Here is a 21705-nt window from a genome sequence, read left to right on the forward strand (position 1 = left end):
CTTGGAAAATTAAAAAATCCTGGGCTAAAACTCATTTTTGAGGAAAGAAAAATTATTTTTTATTTTCACGGCTCTGCGTTATAAACTTCTGTGAAGCACCTGGGGGTTATAAGTGCTCACTATGCATCTAGATAAGTTCCTTGGGGGGTCTAGTTTCCAAAATGGGGTCACGTGTAGGGGAGCTCCAATGTTTAGGCACACAGGGGCTCTCCAAACGCGACATGGTGTTCGCTAACGATTGGAGCTAATTTTCCATTCAAAAAGTCAAATGGCACGCCTCCCCTTCCGAGCCTTGCCGTGCACCCAAACAGTGGTTTACCCCCACATATGAGGTATCAACATACTCAGCAGAAATTGCCCAACAAATTTTAGGATCCATTTTATCCTGTTGCCCATGTGAAAATGAAAAAATTGAGGCTAAAAGAAATTTTGTGTGAAAAAAAAGTACTTTTTAATTTTTACGGATCAATTTGTGAAGCACCTGAGAGTTTAAAGTCCTCACTATGCTTCTAGATAAGTTCCTTGGGGGGTCTACTTTCCAAAATGGGGTCACTTGTGGGAGCGCTCCAATGTTTAGGCACACGCGGGCTCTCCAAACGTGACATGGTCTCTGCTAGCGATGGAGATCATTTTTCATTCAAAAAGTCAAATGGCGCTCCTTCCCTTCCGAGCCTTACCATGTGCCCAAACAGTGGTTTACCCCCACATGTGAGGTATCAGTGTACTCAGGAGAAATTGTCCAACAAATTTTAGGATCCATTTTATCCTGTTGCCCATGTGAAAATGAAAAAATTGAGGCTAAAATAATTTTTTTGTGAAAAAAAAGTACTGTTTAATTTTTACGGATCAATTTGTGAAGCACCTGGGGGTTTAAAGTGCTCACTATGCTTCTAGATAAGTTCCTTGGGGGGTCTAGTTTCCAAAATGGGGTCACTTGTGGGGGAGCTCCAATGTTTAGGCACACGGGGGCTCTCCAAACGCGACATGGTGTCCGCTAAAGATTGGAGCCAATTTTTCATTCAAAAAGTCAAATGGCGCTCCTTTCCTTCCAAGCCCTGCCGTATGCCCAAACAGTGGTTTACCCCCACATATGAGGTATCAGCGTACTCAGGACAAATTGGACAACATCGTTCGTGGTCCAGTTTTTCCTTTTACCCTTGGGAAAATAAAAAAATTGTTGCTAAAAGATCATTTTTGTGACTAAAAAGTTAAATGTTCATTTTTTCCTTCCATGTTGCTTCTGCTGCTGTGAAACACCTGAAGGGTTAATAAACTTCTTGAATGTGGTTTTGAGCACCTTGAGGGGTGCAGTTTTTAGAATGGTGTCACTTTGGGGTATTTTCAGCCATATAGAACCCTCAAACTGACTTCAAATGTGAGGTGCTCCCTAAAAAAAATGGTTTTGTAAATTTTGTTGTAAAAATGAGAAATCACTGGTCAAATTTTAACCCTTATAACTTCCTAGCAAAAAAAAAAATTGTTTCCAAAATTGTGCTGATGTAAAGTAGACATGTGGGAAATGTTATTTATTAACTATTTTGTGTCACATAACTCTCTGGTTGAACAGAATAAAAATTAAAAATGTGAAAATTGCGAAATTTTCAAACTTTTCGCCAAATTTCCGTTTTTTTCACAAATAAACTCAGAAATTATCGACCTAAATTTACCACTAACATGAAGCCCAATATGTCACGAAAAAACAATCTCAGAATCGCTAGGATCCGTTGAAGCGTTCCTGAGTTATTACCTCATAAAGGGACACTGGTCAGAATTGCAAAAAACGGCAAGGTCATTAAGGCCAAAATAGGCTGGGTCATGAAGGGGTTAATTGCTGTCTAGCTGCTTCTTACCTCCTCTTAACCCTTGAATGGCTCTGACCTTAGCTGTTTAATATGGATGTCCAGAGTTTGGCTTCCAGCCTGAATAATCTCGCTGCAAAAGTTCAAAACATACAGGATTTTGTTGTTCACACTCCTATGTCTGAACCTAGAATTCCTATTCCAGAGTTTTTTTCTGGAGATAGATCTACCTTCCTGAATTTCAGGAACAATTGCAAATTGTTTCTTTCTTTGAAATCTCGCTCCTCTGGAGACCCTGCTCAGCAGGTCAAGATTGTAATATCTTTCCTGCGGGGCGACCCTCAGAATTGGGCATTTGCATTGGCACCAGGAGATCCTGCATTGCTCAGTGTGGATGCGTTTTTTCTGGCACTGGGATTGCTCTATGAGGAACCTAACCTGGAGATTCAGGCTGAAAAGGCTTTATTAGCCCTCTCTCAGGGGCATGATGAAGCGGAAGTATATTGTCAAAAATTTCGGAAATGGTCGGTACTTACTCAGTGGAATGAGTGCGCCCTGGCTGCAAACTTCAGAGATGGTCTTTCTGAGGCCATTAAGGATATTATGGTGGGGTTCCCTGCGCCTACAGGTCTGAATGAGTCTATGACTATGGCCATTCAGATTGATCGGCGTTTGCGGGAGCGCAAACCTGTGCACCAGTTGGCGGTGTCTTCTGAACAGGCACCTGAGACTATGCAATGTGATAGAATTCAGTCCAGAAGTGAACGGCAAAATTATAGGCGGAAAAATGGATTGTGTTTTTATTGTGGTGATTCAGCTCATGTTATATCAGCATGCTCTAAACGCACAAAAAAGGTTGATAAATCTTTTGCCATTAGTACTCTGCAGTCTAAGTTCATTTTGTCTGTAACTGATTTGTTCACTGTCATCCATTTCCGTCGATGCTTATGTGGATTCGGGCGCTGCCCTGAGTCTTATGGATTGGTCATTTGCCAAACGCTGCGGTTTTAGTCTGGAGCCTCTGGAAGTTCCTATTCCTTTGAAGGGAATTGACTCTACACCACTGGCTATGAATAAACCGCAGTACTGGACACAAGTGACCATGCGCATGACTCCCGTTCATCAGGAGGTGATTCGCTTCCTTGTACTGTATAATTTACATGATGTACTAGTGCTTGGTCTGCCATGGTTACAAACTCATAATCCAGTCCTAGATTGGAAAACAATGTCTGTGTTAAGCTGGGGATGTCAGGGGGTTCATGATTATGCACCTCTGATTTCAATCGCTTCATCTACTCCTTCTGAGGTCCCTGCGTTTTTGTCTGACTATCGGGATGTTTTTGAGGAGCCTAAGCTCAATTCGCTCCCTCCTCATAGGGATTGTGACTGTGCTATAGAATTAATTCCTGGCAGTAAGTTCCCTAAGGGTCGTTTATTTAATCTGTCAGTGCCAGAGCATACTGCTATGCAGAATTATATTAAGGAGTCCTTGGAAAAGGGACATATTCATCCATCTTTGTCCCCTCTGGGAGCAGGTTTTTTTTTCGTGGCTAAAAAAGATGGTTCCCTGAGGCCTTGTATAGATTATCGCCTTCTGAATAAGATTACAGTCAAATATCAGTATCCATTGCCATTATTGACTGATTTGTTTGCTCGCATTAAGGGGGCTAGGTGGTTCACTAAGATAGATCTTCGCGGTGCGTATAATCTTGTGCGGATAAAGCAGGGTGATGAGTGGAAAACCGCATTTAATACGCCTGAGGGCCATTTTGAGTATTTGGTAATGCCTTTTGGACTTTCTAATGCTCCTTCAGTCTTTCAGTCCTTTATGCACAATATTTTCCGTGAATATCTGGATAAGTTTATGATTGTGTATTTGGATGATATTTTGGTGTTTTCTGATGACTGGGAGTCTCATGTTCTACAGGTCAGGAAGGTGTTTCAAGTCCTGCGGGCCAATTCTCTGTTTGTGAAGGGCTCGAAATGTCTCTTCGGAGTCCAGAAGATTTCTTTTTTGGGGTACATTTTTTCTCTTTCTACTATTGAGATGGATCCCGTCAAGGTTCAGGCGATTTGTGACTGGACACAACCTACATCTGTTAAGAGTCTTCAGAGGTTCTTGGGTTTTGCTAATTTTTATCGTCGGTTCATTGCTAATTTTTCCAGTGTTGTTAAACCTTTGACTGATTTGACTAAAAAGGGTGCTGATGTTGCTAATTGGTCTCCTACGGCCGTGGAGGCCTTTCAGGAACTTAAGCGCCGGTTTTCTTCTGCTCCTGTGTTATGTCAACCAGATGTTTCACTTCCTTTTCAGGTTGAGGTTGATGCTTCCGAGATTGGAGCGGGGGCGGTTTTGTCACTGAGAAGTTCCGATGGCTCGGTGATGAAGCCATGTGCGTTCTTTTCTAGAAAATTCTCGCCCGCCGAGCGTAATTATGATGTGGGTAATCGGGAGCTTTTGGCCATGAAGTGGGCATTTGAGGAGTGGCGTCATTGGCTTGAGGGTGCTAGACATCGTGTGGTGGTCTTGACTGATCACAAAAATCTGATTTACCTTGAGTCTGCCAGGCGTCTGAATCCTAGACAGGCTCGTTGGTCGTTGTTTTTTTCTCGTTTCAATTTTGTGGTTTCATACCTGCCAGGTTCAAAGAATGTGAAGGCAGATGCTCTTTCCAGGAGTTTTGTGCCTGACTCTCCTGGAGACTCTGGGCCTACTGGCATCCTTAGGGATGGGGTAATATTATCCGCCGTCTCCCCAGACTTGCGTCATGCATTGCAGGAGTTTCAGGCGGATAAACCTGATCGTTGTCCACCAGAAAGACTGTTTGTTCCGGATGATTGGACCAGTAGAGTCATCTCCGAGGTCCATTCTTCTGTGTTGGCTGGTCATCCGGGAATATTTGGTACTAGAGACTTGGTGGCCAGGTCTTTTTGGTGGCCTTCCTTGTCAAGGGATGTGCGCACCTTCGTGCAGTCTTGTGAAGTGTGTGCTCGGGCTAAGCCTTGCTGTTCTCGGGCCAGTGGGTTGTTGTTATCCTTGCCTATCCCGAAGAGGCCTTGGACGCACATTTCCATGGATTTTATTTCAGATCTCCCTGTCTCACAGAAAATGTCCGTTATCTGGGTTGTGTGTGACCGCTTTTCTAAGATGGTTCATTTGGTACCCTTGCCTAAGTTGCCTTCCTCCTCTGAGTTGGTCCCTTTATTTTTTCAGAACGTGGTTCGTTTGCATGGGATTCCGGAGAATATCGTTTCTGACAGGGGATCCCAGTTTGTGTCTAGATTTTGGCGGACGTTTTGTGCTAAGATGGGCATTAATTTGTCTTTCTCGTCTGCATTCCATCCTCAGACGAATGGCCAGACGGAGCGAACTAATCAGACCTTGGAAACTTATTTAAGGTGTTTTGTTTCTGCTGATCAAGATGACTGGGTTGCCTTTTTGCCACTGGCCGAATTTGCCCTTAATAATCGGGCTAGTTCTGCTACTTTGGTTTCTCCTTTCTTTTGTAATTCGGGGTTTCATCCTCGTTTTTCCTCTGGTCAGGTGGAGCCTTCGGATTGTCCTGGAGTGGACGTGGTGGTGGACAGGCTACATCAGATTTGGAATCAGGTGGTGGACAATTTGAAGTTGTCTCAGGAGAAGGCTCAGCAGTTTGCTAATCGCCGTCGCCGCGTGGGTCCCCGACTTCGTGTTGGGGACTTGGTGTGGTTGTCTTCTCGTTTTGTCCCTATGAAGGTCTCTTCTCCCAAGTTCAAGCCTCGGTTCATCGGTCCTTATAAGATCTTGGAGATTCTTAACCCTGTATCTTTTCGTTTGGATCTCCCAGCATCGTTTGCTATTCATAATGTGTTCCATCGGTCGTTATTGCGGAGGTATGAGGTGCCCGTTGTTCCTTCGGTTGAGCCTCCTGCTCCGGTGCTGGTGGAGGGAGAATTGGAGTATGTTGTTGAGAAGATCTTGGATTCTCGTGTTTCCAGACGTAAACTCCAGTATTTGGTTAAGTGGAAGGGTTATGGTCAGGAGGATAATTCCTGGGTGGTCGCCTCTGATGTTCATGCGACTGATTTGGTCCGCGCCTTCCATAGAGCTCATCCTGATCGCCCTGGGGGTTCTCGTGAGGGTTCGGTGACCCCTCCTCAAGGGGGGGGGTACTGTTGTGGATTCTGTTTTTGGGCTCCCTCTGGTGGTTACAACTGGTACTGGGTGACTTTGGTGGGTTGCGGTCTCTGGTTTCCACCTGTCCATCTGAGGCTGGGTGTTTCCTATTTAACCTGGCTTTCCTGTCATTCCCTTGCCGGCTATCAATGTATTCAGATGTGCTCAGTTTGGTTCTGACTACCTGCTTCCAGATCTCTCAGGATAAGCTAAGTTATGCTTTTCAGTTGTTTTGTTTTTTGTCCAGCTTGCTAAATATTACTCTATGCTAGTTGGAAGCTCTAGTGGGCTGAGGTGCTCCCCATGTGCCATGAGTTGGCACATGGGTGCTTGTAATCTCAGGATGGTTTTTGATTAGGGTTTTTTGCTGACCGCTCAGACCCCTTTTGTATCCTTCTGCTTTCTAGTTATAGCGGGCCTCGTTTTGCTAACTCTATTTTCATATCTATGTGCGTACCTTCCTCTCATTTTCACCGTCAATACATGTGGGGGGCAACTATACCTTTGGGGTTTATTTCTCTGGAGGCAAGTTAGGTCTTTATTTTCTCTGCAGTGCTAGTTAGCTCTTAGGCTGGCGCGAGGCGTCTAGAATCAACGTAGGCACGCTCCCTGGCTAGTTCTAGTTGTGTTTGTCAGGAGTAGGGCAGCGGTCAGCCCAGGTTCCATCACCCTAGAGCTCGTCCGTTATTTGAGTTATTTTTTGCTTGTCCAGTGCGATCCCCTAGCCATTGGGATCCATAACAGCTCTCCCTTTATTTCTGAGCCAGAAAGGCTACGCAGACAGCTGTGGGCTTCATATTCATGGCCTGGGAACAGCCATGGGTATTTTAACCCCTTCCCAGGCCACAAATATTGGCCCGCAGCAGTCTGCCTAGCCTTTCTGGCCTAAAAATATAGGGGGACCCTATGTCATTTTTTTTTTTTGGGAGGGTCCCCCTATATATTTTTTGATTATTTTAATAGCATTAATAATGGATAGGCGTCTTATTGACGCCTCTCCATTATTAACCGGGATTAATGCCACCTTACAATAGCAAAAATACGTGCAACTGAAATACGTGGCACTTAAATACGTGATACGTGGCACTTAAATACGTGATACGTGGCACTTAAATACGTGGCACTGAAATACGCGATACGTGGCACTTAAATACGTGGCACTTAAATACGTGGCACTTAAATACGTGGCACTGAAATACGTGGCACTGAAATACGTGGCACTTAAATACGTGATACGTGGCACTTAAATACGTGGCACTTAAATACGTGGCACTGAAATTCGTGATACGTGGCACTGAAATACGTGGCACTGAAATACGTGGCACTGAAATACATGGCACTGAAATACTTGGCACTGAAATACTTGGCACTGAAATACGTGATAGGTGGCACTTAAATACGTGGCACTTAAATACGTGGCACTGAAATTCGTGATACGTGGCACTTAAATACGTGATACTTGGCACTGAAATACGTGATACGTGGCACTTAAATACGTGGCACTTAAATACGTGGCACTGAAATTCGTGATACGTGGCACTTAAATACGTGATACGTGGCACTGAAATACGTGATACGTGGCACTTAAATACGTGGCACTTAAATACGTGGCACTGAAATACGTGATATGTGGCACTAAGTCTACGTTCACATTTGCGGTGTGCGCCGCAGCGTCGGGCGCCGCAGCGTCGCCGCATGCGTCATGCGCCCCTATATTTAACATGGGGGCGCATGGACATGCGTTGCACTTGTGTTTTGCGACGCATGCGTCACTGCGGCGCACGCGTCCGGGCGCAGAGGACGCAGCAATTTGCATTTTTGCTGCGTCCAAATTCAACCAAAAAAAGGACGCATGCGTCGCAAAACGCAGCGTTGTGCATGCGTTTTGCTGCGTTTTTGTTTGTGTTGTGCGTTGCGTCGCCGACGCTGCGGCACACAACGCAAATGTGAACGTAGCCTTAAATACGCTTAAATAGCTGGATATAGCTGGATCCGCGGGCTGTGATCTGGCCTACGCTCAGCACTCTGAGGAGCGCTGTCATTCAAAACACGTCCATTCATTTTGGTGTTTAGTCCCAAAATGGAGGATGGAAGAAGAAAAGGGTTGGACAAGAAAATGACATCATTTCTTTTTTTTTTTCCCCACTGCAGTTAAAGCTTTATTTGTGTCAAACACAGACAATCTGCAGAGAAAACTGCATAAAAAACCGCATCAAAAAACGCACCAAAAACCGCACCTGCGTTTTCTGCCAAGAGCTGCGGTTTTTAGTGCAGAAAAACAGCAGGGAAATCAGGAACGTGTGAACATGGCCTTAAACTTTTATATTTTTTTTACATTTTTTTAAACTTTTTTTTCTTACTTTTGCCATGCTTCAATAGCCTCCATGGGAGGCTAGAAGCAGGCATAGCACGATCGCCTCTGGTACATAGCAGCGATCTGATGTTCGCTGCTATGTAGCAGAAATGCAGGTGTGCTGTGAGCGCCGTCCACAGGGTGGCGCTCACAGCTGCCGGGGATCAGTAACCATAGAGGTCTCAAGGACCTCTATGGTTACAATGTACAAGCATCGCCGACCTCCGATCATGTGACGGGGTCGGCGATGCGCTCATTTCTGGCCGCTGCCGCTGTCTGCGTTTGACAGCGGCATTTCACTAGTTAACTAGTGAAATCGCGATTCACCCGCCGCTATTGCGGGCACATGTCAGCTGTTCAAAACAGCTGATATGTCCCGGCTTTGATGCGGGCTCACCGCAGAGCCCTGCATCAAAGCAGGGGATCTGACCTCGGACGTACTATCCCGTCCGAGGTCAGAAAGGGGTTAATGAATTCATCTATGGCTGCCCGTAAATTAAGGGCCTTATCCCAATTCCAATAATGCCAAACATGCGGCTCATACTGTGGTTTAGGCACAGTAGCGATCAGAAAGAAGGGGGCATTTGGATTAGGGAGCGCAGAATTCACTGGATTTTATTCGAGGGGGCGGGAGTCATGCCGCTTTTCCATAGTCTTTACTCTACAAGTAACGTGGGAACCCCCTATAGTTCCAGTGACAGATGACGGACCTAAGCGGGGGCTGGTTTTGTGTGGGATAAATTAACGTCTTTATTGTAACATTTTTTGATCACTTCCAGTATAGGGCTGGGATCACATTCTTGTGTTCTACACTGAGCACTTCAGGGTTTTTGTGTAAATCCCACAAAAATGCGATTCAGACGAAACTCCCAACGGAACCACCTACCATAATGAGGCAGACGGAGGCACTTCATACTCCGTTTGTCATCTGCTCTGGTGGTATAAATCCTTTTAGGCTTGTACAAATCTCTGGTCGCCCACACTTGGGTGCTAAGAAGACGCCTACAATGATGGGACACTGCTGGAACACAGACCAGTCCTAAGTGACCTCATCTGCATCATAAGTGAGTGTATGAGACTGTCAGTGTCTCACTGACACAGACTGTGAGACCCAACTTACAGCTGGATCTCACAGGCCACAGTACCCTGGGGTCATCATGTGACCTCATGGTGCAATGGTAACAATCGGGACATGATTCTCATTGCAGGGGTCCGATGGTTACTAGTGATGAGTGAATATACTCGTTACTCGAGGTTTCTCGAGCATGCTCGGGGGTCCTCTGAGTATTTTTTAGTGCTCGGAGATTTAGTTTTTCTTGTCGCAGCTGAATGATTTACATCTGATAGCCAACATAAGTACATGTGGGGGTTGCCTGGTTGCTAAAAAATACTCGGAGGACCCCCAAGCATGTTTGAGAAATCTTGAGTAATGAGTATATTGGCTCATCACTAATGGTTACATCTTAAATACCGCTGTCATGATTGACAGTCGTATTTAAGGGGCTAATCGGCCCCATTCGGACGCAAAACCGGCCGGGTCCGATACTGCAGCGTTTCAGCTGTCTTGTACAGTTGACACCAGCAGGAATTGCCGCTTCTGAGCGACGTTTTAAAACGGCAATGAGGGAATAAGTACCTGTAACGACCGCCGTTTAAATGCATATCGGCGTTCATTAAGGGGTTAATTGACAGAATAACACAGACTCCTTTAATGAATCTAAATTAAACCATTCTCACGTCATCGCCGATTCCATTGAAGCCATGGTCTCCTGGAATAAAACAAAAATAAAAAACAACCATATCCCTCACCTGTCCTTTGTTCTGTCCCACGCCGTAATCCATGTCTGGGTATAACGTTTTTAACGTGGACGGTGCCAAGATGCGACAGTCCAGGCTGAGAACCACTGAGAGAATGAGCTGCTGCAAGGGCAGCGTCAGTGAGTAGCGGTGACATCATTCAGGTTACCGTAGGCACCGAGGCTGTGTCCCCAGAGGAATTATTTACTATTCATACTACGGCTACCTTTGCATAGGTCCATATACATTTGCCCTTTGAGTCTCTATTATTGATACTCTCATTCTGCACATGCTCTCATATGTCATTATGTATCCCCATATGTTCATTTTTTTCGCCTTGCTTATACATCATCCATGGTTGTCAGTTGGTTGTCATACACTATGTATGTTTTAGATGGTTTTAATGTTTTTGTATGCCCTTGGTATCCAATAAAGTTGTGTTCAATTTTTGTATCTAATCGGGTTTGCACACCAATTTTGTATTGGTCTTTTCCTCCTCTGCTTGCACCTTATCTCCCATACAAGGGGTAGCACCCTGAGATTTATATCTTCTCTTATTGTTATACTAGATGGTGCCCCGATTCTAACGCATTGGGTATTCTAGAATATTCTGACTGACCGAACGTGTTCAGTAAACGTGAGTGAACTATGTGGCACTGTGACTTACAGAACTTGTTCAGTAAACGTGACTGAACTGTGTGGCACTGTGACTGACAGAACTTGTTCAGTAAACGTGAGTGAACTATGTGGCACTGTGACTTACAGAACTTGTTCAGTAAACGTGAGTGAACTATGTGGCACTGTGACTTACAGAACTTGTTCAGTAAACGTGACTGAACTGTGTGGCACTGTGACTGACAGAACTTGTTCAGTAAACGTGACTGAACTGTGTGGCACTGTGACTGACAGAACTTGTTCAGTAAACGTGACTGAACTACGTGACATTGTGACTGACAGAACTTGTTCAGTAAACGTGACTGAACTACGTGACTGACAGAACTTGTTCAGTAAACGTGACTGAACTACGTGGCACTGTGACTGACAGAACTTGTTCAGTAAACGTGACTGAACTGCCTGGCACTGTGACTGACAGAACTTGTTCAGTAAACGTGAAGTGCCTGTCGCTGATTGGTCGCGGGCGGCTGGCGCGACCAATCAGCGACGCGGGATTTCCGTTACAAACAGACAGAATTAGACGATTATATAGTAGATGATACATTGTAGGTGCACCCTATCCATTAGTCCCAAAAAAACACAGTTTATGTCATTTTTTATGGCTTTCACTGATCGGGCTAAGTAGTGTGATAGTATACATCCGGTTGTTCTACACGTGGTGATGCAAACATGTGCACTTTATTTTATTTTTTTTACATAAATATACATATTAATTGGTATATTTTTTCATTTTTTGTATTACTTTATTTATTCATTTTTACATAAATATACATATTTATTGGTATATTTTTTTAAATTTTATTACTTTATTTTTTTTTTACATAAATAAGTGCAGCGCCCCAGAGTCCTGGTCGTTGCAGTACTGACGCTCCGCCACTAAGGGGAGTGATGGTACGTCTGATGGCACTAAAGGAGTTCACCTGACCAGGTATCACAGTCACACATTACACTTCACACTCCGGCCACCAGGGGGAGCAAAAGGTTCTATGTATTAGGCCACTCCTCACACTTTGGTAAAACTGGGGGTTGGATAGGAAGTTAGAGAGAAGCTGACTGGGTTGGAACCAGGCAACATCTAGTGAGAGGAGAGCGTTGCTTGGGAAGATTCAGGGGGGTCCCTGTCAGGGGTGGGATCTTGACAGAGGCCTAGCACAAGGACAGATCGTTACGGAGCCGTGCCTGCACCTCATTGCGGCGGCATCTTAAGAAAGGACACGAAGCGAGGTTTATTGTGGAGAAGTGAGAAACAAGATCACAGCACAAAGGCGAAAGAACCAGTAGGAGTCGTGCCCCGAGATCGGCAAAAATCCTAATGAGGCGCGTAGCCGGTGGCCGGAACGCCGAGGAAGTATTGGGCTCCACGCATTACTTCAAACCAACGGCAGGGCAGTTAACTTTAGGTTGGCTGCTTCACCTAAATCACCTAATGAAGACAACGGAGGCAATTGTGGGAGAGGGGCGTCTCTAGGGTCCGTATAAAATAACTCCAGGCCTACCCCGTCATACGGGTGCGTCCTATCCATACCATCTGGGGGACGGTGAGAAAGAACAGAAACATACACGGCAGTTGTGAGGACTATCCCGTGGTGCTCAGCAGGGAAGTACTACAACACCCAGGCGCTAGTAGGAAGGCTACTGATTTCCACCTGCAAAGGGAACTCTGGATGTGCCTTCAGACCGGCCGGTCTCAGCCAGCCCTGTTAGCAGTGCTCTGGATTGCGGATGCCGAAGCCTTCAGTAAAGAGGTAAAGAGACTGCAACCCTGTGTCCTCGTTATTTACTGCGACCTACACCGTCACCTACACCTTTTATTGGGCGCCCCTTAGCAGGGCCACGGACCGGGTCAGGCCACCGTGATATCCTCAGAACCGATAGACCCGGTACCGAGTACCCCGCCGTCCAGCGTCTGGGGGCCGCTCCATATACATATTTATTGGTATATTTTTTTTATTACTTTATTTATTTTTTTACAGCCATATCCTTCTTCTTCACCTCTCGCTTCCTAAAACTCAATGTAGACAAAACCGAACTCATCATCTTTCCCCCATCTCACGTATCCCACCTACCTGATCTATCTACAGTATTATGGTAAACGGCATCACTCTCTCTCCTGCACCTGTAATCCGCTGCCTCGGGGTAACTCTCGACTCTGCCTTGTCCTTCAAACGTCACGTCCAAGCTCTTGCCACCTCCTGTCACCTCCAACTCAAAAATATTGCCAGAATCCATCCCTTCCTCAGCCCTCAATCTACTAAAACTCTTGTGCATGCCCTCATCATCTCCCGCCTCGATTACTGCAACACCCTCCTCTGTGGCCTCCCCGCTAACTCTTGCACCACTCCAGCCTGTCCTCAACTCTACTGCTCGGCTAATCCATCTCTCTCCTCGCTACTCCCCTGCTTCTCCCGTCTCTGCAAATCCCTCCACTGGCTCCCAATTCCCCAACGAATCCAGTTCAAACTACTAACACTGATCTACAAAGCCATCCACAACCTGTCCCCTCCCTATATCTCTGAACTAATCTCCCAATTTCTTCCCTCACACAACTGCCTCCAAGATTTCTCCCGAATATCCCCCATCCTCTGGAATTCCACGCCTCAACACGTCCGATTATCCACCACCCTCGGATCCTTCAGACGGATCCTGAAAACCCATCTCCTCAGGAAAGCCTACAGCCTGCAATAACCATTCTGCCGCCTCACCAATCGGCCGAGCTGCCCCCTCACCACCACCAGACCCCGACCTTCTGTCTCTTCCCCATTACCCAGTAGAATGTAAGTCCACAAGGACAGGGTCCTCTCCCCTCTGTACCAGTCTGTTGTAAATTTGTTTACTGTATACGATATCTATAACTCTGTATGTAACCCCTTCTCATGTACTGCATCATGGAATTAATGGTGCTATATAAATAAATAATAATAATATTTATTGGTATATTTTTTTTTCATTTTTTTTATTACTTTTATTTTTTTTACATAAATATGCATATTTATTGATATACTATTTTTTCATTTTTTTATTTTTTATATAAATAAACATTTATTGGTATAATTTTTTCACTTTTTTATTACTTTATTTTTTTTTACATAAATATACATATTTATTGGTATAATTTTGTATTACTTTTTTTTTACATAAATATACATATTTATTGGTATAATTTTGTATTACTTTTTTACATAAATATACATATTTATTGGATAATGTGTGCAAACTGTAAAGCGCTGCGGAATATGTTAGCGCTATATAAAAATAAATATTATTATGATTATTGGTATAATATTTTTTAATTTCTTTAATTTATTTTGTGATTTTTTTTTTTAAATATTGACACTTTTTTTTTTACGTAGTCCCTCTATGGGACTTTAACTAATATTCCTCTGATCACTGGTATAATGCATTGTAATGTCCCAGCCCTGCAATGTACGAGACCTGCGAGTGTTACAGAACGCCTTTTACACCATGTTGCTAATATAATTGTAAAAAAAAAAACTACATGACATTATTGGAATTTTTTCCAAGCACCAAACCCCCCCACAAATAAAGCGTGTGAAGGTCTAAGGGTACATTCAGACCATGGAACCACGCTGCTTCTTTTGCTGCATTTTTCTGAAACGACATTCAAACCACATTTTCTTTTTAATAATTGCAAAAATTTGTGAAAATTGCAGTAAAAAAAATGCAGCGTAATTGCATAGTGTGAACATACCCTAATAGAGGTGTCTTTCCTATTTGCGCAGATTCCGGCTTTGAGTCGCTTAGGAAACATTTGTGGTATTTTTTTTACTCCTATGGTACAAATGTCAGGGTCTGTAGCAGTTCATATCTTACAGATGCAGAAAAAGCTAAACGTGCTGGTTTTTTTTTGTTTTATTCACACATAAAAAGGGTATAAAAAGCCTCCAAAAATGGAAAAAATGTAAAACAAAATTTATAGTTTTTTTTTTTTTACAAGCTGGAAAAAATTCCTGCAAAGTTATTTTTTTTTACAGAAACTTAAAAAACACCTTCAGGGTATGTGCACACGTCAGGATTTCTTGCAGAAATTTCCTGAAGAAAACCGGAAATTTTCTGCAAGAAATCCGCATTTTTTTTTTTTGCGTATTTTTCCCGTTTTTTTTTAGCATTTTGCAAGCGTAATTAGCTTACAGAATGCTAAAGTTTTCCAAGCGATCTGTAGCATCGCTTGGAAAACTGACTGACAGGTTGGTCACACTTGTCAAACATAGTGTTTGACAAGTGTTACCAACTTTTTACTATAGATGCAGCTTATGCAGCATCAATACTAAAAGACAGAATATTAAAAATAATACAAAAAATAAATAAATGGTTATACTCACCTGCAGACAGCCGATCTCCTCAGCGGCATCCGTTCCTATAGATGGTGTGTGTGTGTGTGCAGGACCTTCGATGACGTTGCAGTCACGTGAGCGGTCATGCGACCAATCACAAGACAGCGACGTCATCGCAGGTCCTTCACACAGAGCATCTATAGGAACCGAAGCGGCAGCATGCAGCGCTGAGAGGCGGGAACACTCCGGGGGCCATCGAAGGTGAGTATATCACTATTTTTTAATTCTTTTTTTTTTTGACCAATTATATGGTGCCCAGTCCGTGGAGGAGAGTGTCCTCTCCTCCACCCTAGGTACCAACCGCACATGATCTGCTTACTTCCCGCATGGTGTGCACAGCCCCGTGCGGGAAGTAAGCAGATCAATGCACTCCTAGGTGTGCGGAATCCCCTGCAATTCCGCAAATTTAATGAACATGTTGCTTTTTTTCCGCGATGTGATTTTTTCGCGGAAAAAAATGCAACATTTGCACAAAAAATGCGGAATACACTTAAAATAATAGGAGGCATATGTAAGCGTTTTTTTCACGTTTTTATAGCGAAAAAACGCGAAAAAAACGCAAAAAATACTGAACGTGTGCACATGGCCTTAATGTACAAAAAAATTCTTCTGCTTTATCTGCAAAGTGAAAGATAATGAGCAGAAATGAAGGAGAATTGAAGACAAATGTACACAGGAATCATTAGTGTCGGGATTACACTATCCTGGGGACCCGCCTGCAGCCGTGACTACCAGCGCTGCACGTAACACTCCCCACCCCCAGCGTCACTGCGTATACGTCACTACGCACGTTACGTTACCATAGAGATCTTAGCTCTGTGCCAGACGAGAGGCCGACGTCAGACGTTTAGGGATGTCGTCATCACGTAACGTGGCGGACACCGGAAGTGGAGAGTGTTTCAGTCCGCTGGACGCGAGGATTTTCCCTGTAGCTGTAAAACTGGAGAAAATGGCGGTAGAGTCGCGGGTGACGCAGGAGGAGATAAAAAAAGAACCGGAGAAACCGATTGACCGGGAGAAGGTGAGGGAGCCGTTCGTTATACACGTGCGGCTTTGAGCGGTTGCTCTTACAGGAGGAGCGCGCTCTTCTCTCTCATCCTTTCAAATGAATGAATGAATGAACCAACGGTCAACGGTTTTTCTTACAAAGGCTCAGACTGTGACCAGTTACTCTGCTGCATAGCCTCACCCTGCGGAGCCCGCCTCCCACCCCCTCGCCTCCCACCCTGCGGAGCCCGCCTCCCACCCCATCGCCTCCCACCCTGCGGAGCCCGCCTCCCACCCTATCGCCCCCCACGCTGCGGAGCCCGGCGCCCACCCCTTCGCCTCCCAACCGGCAGAGCCCGCCTCCCACCCCCTCGCCCCCCACGCTGCGGAGCCCGGCGCCCACCCCCTCGCCCCCCACGCTGCGGAGCCCGGCGCCCACCCCCTCGCCCCCCACGCTGCGGAGCCCGCCTCCCACCCCCTCGCCGCCCACTCTGCGGAGCCCGCCTCCCACCCCCTCACCGCCCACTCTGCGGAGCCCGCCTCCCACCCCCTCGCCTCCCACGCTGCGGAGCCCGGCGCCCACCCCCTCGCCGCCCACCCCGCGGAGCCCGCCTCCCACCCCCTCGCCGCCCACTCTGCGGAGCCCGCCTCCCACCCCTTCGCCTCCCAACCTGCGGAGCCCGCCTCCCACCCCCTCGCCCCCCACGCTGCGGAGCCCGGCGCCCACCCCCTCGCCGCCCACCCTGCGGAGCCCGCCTCCCGCCCCCTCGCCGCCCACTCTGCGGAGCGCGCCTCCCGCCCCCTCGCCGCCCACTCTGCGGAGCCCGCCTCCCACCCCTTCGCCTCCCACCCCCTCGCCCCCCACTCTGCGGAGCCCGCCTCCCACCCCTTCGCCTCCCACCCCCTCGCCGCCCACCCTGCGGAGCCCGCCTCCCACCCCCTCGCCGCCCACCCTGCGGAGAAAGCCGCCCACCCCCTCGCCCCCCACGCTGCGGAGCCCGGCGCCCACCCCCTCGCCGCCCACCCTGCGGAGCCCGCCTCCCACCCCCTCGCCCCCCACGCTGCGGAGCCCGGCGCCCACCCCCTCGCCGCCCACCCTGCGGAGCCCGCCTCCCACCCCCTCGCCCCCCACGCTGCGGAGCCCGGCGCCCACCCCATCGCCTCCCACGCTGCGGAGCCCGGCGCCCACCCCCTCGCCGCCCACCCTGCGGAGCCCGCCTCCCACCCCCTCGCCCCCCACGCTGCGGAGCCCGGCGCCCACCCCCTCGCCGCCCACCCTGCGGAGATCGCCTCCCACCCCCTCACCCCCCACCCTGCGGAGCCCGGCGCCCACCCCCTCGCCGCCCACCCTGCGGAGCCCGGCGCCCACCCTGCGGAGCCCGCCTCCCACCCCCTCGCCCCCCACGCTGCGGAGCCCGGCGCCCACCCCCTCGCCGCCCACCCTGCGGAGCCCGCCTCCCACCCCCTCGCTCCCCACGCTGCGGAGCCCGCCTCCCACCCCCTCGCTCCCCACGCTGCGGAGCCCGCCTCCCACCCCCTCGCCCCCCACGCTGCGGAGCCCGCCTCCCACCCCCTCGCCGCCCACCCTGCGGAGCCCGCCTCCCACCCCCTCGCCGCCCACCCTGCGGAGCCCGCCTCCCACCCCCTCGCCGCCCACCCTGCGGAGCCCGGCGCCCACCCCCTCGCCGCCCACCCTGCGGAGCCCGCCGCCCACCCCCTCGCCTCCCACTCTGCGGAGGCCGCCTCCCACACTATTAAGTTGTGAAATTTAGCCTCCTGCTTGCAGAGCTGTCCGGGTCTCCGACAGTCATCAGCTCCTGTTCCCTCAGTAATCACATGATCTGAAACGCACCAGTGTTTCAGAGAAAATGTGCTTTAATGGTCCAGTCACGAGACAAGACTAGTCCATCCCCCGTCCGGCTGGCTCTTCCCAGACCATTACAGAACTAGGCAGCGGTTAACTGCAGTTTGTTTGGTTTTCTGGAGAAATTTGCTCCTTTTTAGTATATGCTCCTTATTTTCTGTAAGATATAAGCCTTTTTTAAAGACAAAAATAGAAGATCAATAGTAACTTTGTGTCAGATTCATGAAACACACGTGCCATGTTTAAGAATTTGGTGCAAAATGGTCAGAGCATACGACAACAAAAAAGTGGATATCAAAAATTGCAAATGATGAATTTGAGGCGATGGCGTTTATCTGAAAGTGAGATACATATCTGTGATAGTGGATGCTGCAGAATATGGCACTTTGCTGTACTTAATCCTCCCCGTTGTGTTCCTCCAGACTTGTCCTCTTCTGCTGAGAGTGTTTACTACCAACAACGGAAGACATCACCGAATGGATGAATTCCTACGGGGAAATGTCCCGTCTAGTGAGCTACAGATCTATACATGGTAAGATAGGAACCTAGAGGAGCAGCTAAAGGAATTGCACTGTACGCATTGCACAAAGAAATTTTCCCTACAATTTCAAGTTCTCCCCTATCCATAGAATTCTGAGAGCTGGGCTCTGGATCCCTGAGAATGCGGCTCTACAGAGCCCAGATTGGAACATGGCAAAGGTCTGCATGATCGACCTCCACTTAATAGCCAACAATTTTACTTGACTTTTTCCAGAAGTCCCTTTGACCATGAATGGAGATGGTCGAGCATGCAAGCCTTTGCTACGTTCAAAACTGTTGTGGAGCAATATTATAAGAAACGCTGGGGGTCTCCATCCTGTAGATGAGAGATTAGTTGTGATGTCTTGCAAACACCCCCTCTTAATGACCTTATGTGGTGGGGAAACCCTGAAATATCACAAAGTTATACCTTTCTAGGATCCCTAGTTATTCTGTAGGAAATAAAAGGGTCACAGGGCAAGCTGGATGCTGAAGTCCTCCTCGTGCCCTGCACAAAGAGCCTTTTGGTCACGGAATGTGTAGGAGAATACATCTTTTTTTTTTTCTTCTTCCCCCCTGCACGGAGCTGTACTTCCCTGCGTAGACGGTGGCCGGGAATGTGAGGTGCTGCAGGCAATCCCTGGCCTCAGCGGCACCTTTCATAGGCCAGGTAAATGGGTAAGAACGTGCATATAGGCTATGAGGGCAAAATGGAACAATGTCAGATCAGACATACGGTATATAGGACATTATGTAACTTTCCCAAGTTCTTAAAAAAAAAAAAAAAAATAATTAGCACATCCTTCGCTTAAATACTGTACCCAATTTGTTGTATATTTTAGGGAGTCTGTCCATTTTATACCGACTTCACAGCCCTGGAAAAATGTATAGATGAAAAAACAAAACTGCTCCATTGAGGCAGACACATGAGATCCGTTTTGAAATGTAAAGCATCAGGCATTCTGGTGTCCAATGTTAGAATCCAAAATGCTTCACATTTTACAAGAAGTTTGGCCCAATTGGGACAGTTAACCCTTTCACTGCCTACAACAATTAATGAACTATCCCCTTTGTGCTTCTCAAGAAAATGTCTGGATAGCCCCGACAGAGAACACTTTCTTTTCAAAGGATCAGGGATGGCATCATGTATGTGTTCAGCAATCCTAATCTTAAGTTTACGAGCGGTATATCCTATATATATCATGTGGTACATATGTTACACTGGGCTGAGTAGACAACATGTGTGGTGTTACAGTGGATATGATGGAACAGCATACATATGTCTTTAATCATATACACCAAAAGAGGAAGGTTCCCCCCCCCCCCATGTTTTTGCATAGGTGACATCTAGGTAAACCTCATTGTTTGTCTTTCAAAGACAGTCATCTATTAGATTCACTATCGTCACTTTAAAAAGGCTGTGTGAGAGAATGTTAGCTAGGGAGATAGATAAGCCATAGAGCGGAGAATGTAACTCCTGGAGACAGGATCTGTGCTAAGATGTCTTGGTACAGTAAGGGGACGTTTTTGTTTGAAGTTTAAAATGGCGTTATAATTAGTAGTGCTACATGTAGGAGTGAAGGTAATTTTATTATGATTTTGCCTTTTTACCCCTTTACTCTTGGCAATATTGTTACACACTAGTTGTTGTTTTTCGATTTTGCTGCGGCGAAAAAAAGAAATTGCTACCAGCTGCGTCCTACGCTCGTCGCCGCATCGTCAAAACGACGCATGTGGAAGCATCCGCATACAGCCGCCCGACCTGCGTACCTAATGTTAAAGATAGGTACGCAGGCCACATGCAGAGGCGGAGGTGCGGCCGAGGGCGGGGCTTCACGGAGGAAGTCTGCAGCCCTCCGCAGCTCCTCAAAACACTAGAGTGAAACTAGCCTTAGATCTATCTTATTTTTCCTGCAGTTGCTGGATCCTCCTTTCCTTCATTTGCATACAGGTTATATTATTTTATCACATTGCCTTGTAACAAATTTTCTGTTTTTAGAAACCCCTTTTGATGCAATGCACTCTGCCGAAAGATGGCGTAGAGGTGGCCGTTCCTCATTAGCCCGGCAGGGAAAGATGCAAACCGATATTATCTTCCTATCTTATATATTACATGTGATTTGTATACTCCATAGGATGGATGCTACTCTGAAGGAGCTCACCAGCTTGGTGAAAGAAGTGTACCCAGAGGCCCGTAAAAAGGGAACACACTTCAACTTCGCTATTGTATATCCAGACCCCAAACGACCAAGTTACAGGTATGTGATCGTGGGGGAAATGCAAAATAATAACAAACCTGACGTAAATATGTGACATTATTGGGGGGATTTGACTATTGAAGTATTTTATTTTTTGAGATAAAAAAAAAAAACAACTTATTTTAAGACGTTCATTATTGGCTAATACTAATGGATTCTTTTTACAGGGTGAAGGAAATCGGCAGTACAATTTCAGGAAGAAAAGGATCAGATGATGCAATGACATTATATTCACAGAGGTTTCAAATTGGAGATTACTTGGACATAGCAATAACACCACCCAACAGAGCGCCTCCTCCATCGGGGCGTATGCGACCGTACTGATTTTTTTTTTTTTTTTTTTTTTAATGGACTTTTTTTTTTTATATATATTTCATTTCTAGAGAACATTGTTTTTTTTTTTTTAAGTTTCCCCTCCCTATCCACCCTTAGTCTTGAATCGGCTGTTAATTTCATTCTCTATAAAGTTTTATCAATTGATGATTGTAGTGTGGTGGTTTGGTTTTTGTATGTATACATAGAAGAACAAATTATATTTTGTATTTCTAGTCATACCTCAGAACACATTAGTGCAGATATATAAGAATACTGGTGAAAATATCTCAAACTATGAGTCTTTTCTGCAAGGAGGAGTAAGTCATTCATCTAGATCTATCTAGCCCTAGTTTAGGGATTGAAGTGGATCTGTCATTAGATGTTACAATACAAACAGTATACATCATTATTTCTCTTAGCCCTGATGAGGCTGCTGTATTTTAAAAATCTGTGCCAGAATGGCTGTTTAATATTCAATTATAATTATGTAGCATGTTTTTTTTTCGGAAGCCACGGCTTAGTATTGAAGTACTGAGCAGTGTGAGATCTCAGCAGAGAGGAGGGACACTGTGAACTGGAGTGACAGGGTCTAGCTCTGATCACTAATGTATAACTCCTTAAATGCTGTTA

At 46.4% G+C, this 21705-nt stretch overlaps 2 protein-coding genes across 2 annotated transcripts; one reads left to right on the forward strand and one right to left on the reverse strand.

Moving 5' to 3' along the window:
- Nucleotides 1–15965: 15965 nt before the first annotated feature.
- On the forward strand, nt 15966–21241 carry SAP18 (Sin3A associated protein 18). Its single transcript, XM_077298377.1, has 4 exons — nt 15966–16153; nt 18406–18515; nt 20638–20760; nt 20928–21241. The coding sequence occupies exons 1-4, from the start codon at nt 15986–15988 to the stop codon at nt 21082–21084; spliced, it is 558 nt and encodes a 185-aa protein (XP_077154492.1). The 5' UTR covers nt 15966–15985; the 3' UTR covers nt 21085–21241.
- LOC143817578 (uncharacterized) lies at nt 16171–18223 on the reverse strand. The gene is made up of 2 exons (XM_077299071.1): nt 18192–18223; nt 16171–17849 (listed from the first exon to the last, which is right to left on the reverse strand). The coding sequence occupies exons 1-2, from the start codon at nt 18221–18223 to the stop codon at nt 16262–16264; spliced, it is 1620 nt and encodes a 539-aa protein (XP_077155186.1). The 3' UTR covers nt 16171–16261.
- Nucleotides 21242–21705: the final 464 nt, after the last annotated feature.

The sequence above is a fragment of the Ranitomeya variabilis genome, chromosome 3 (assembly GCF_051348905.1).
Source record: "Ranitomeya variabilis isolate aRanVar5 chromosome 3, aRanVar5.hap1, whole genome shotgun sequence".
In the NCBI taxonomy this organism is placed as follows: Eukaryota; Metazoa; Chordata; class Amphibia; order Anura; family Dendrobatidae; genus Ranitomeya; species Ranitomeya variabilis.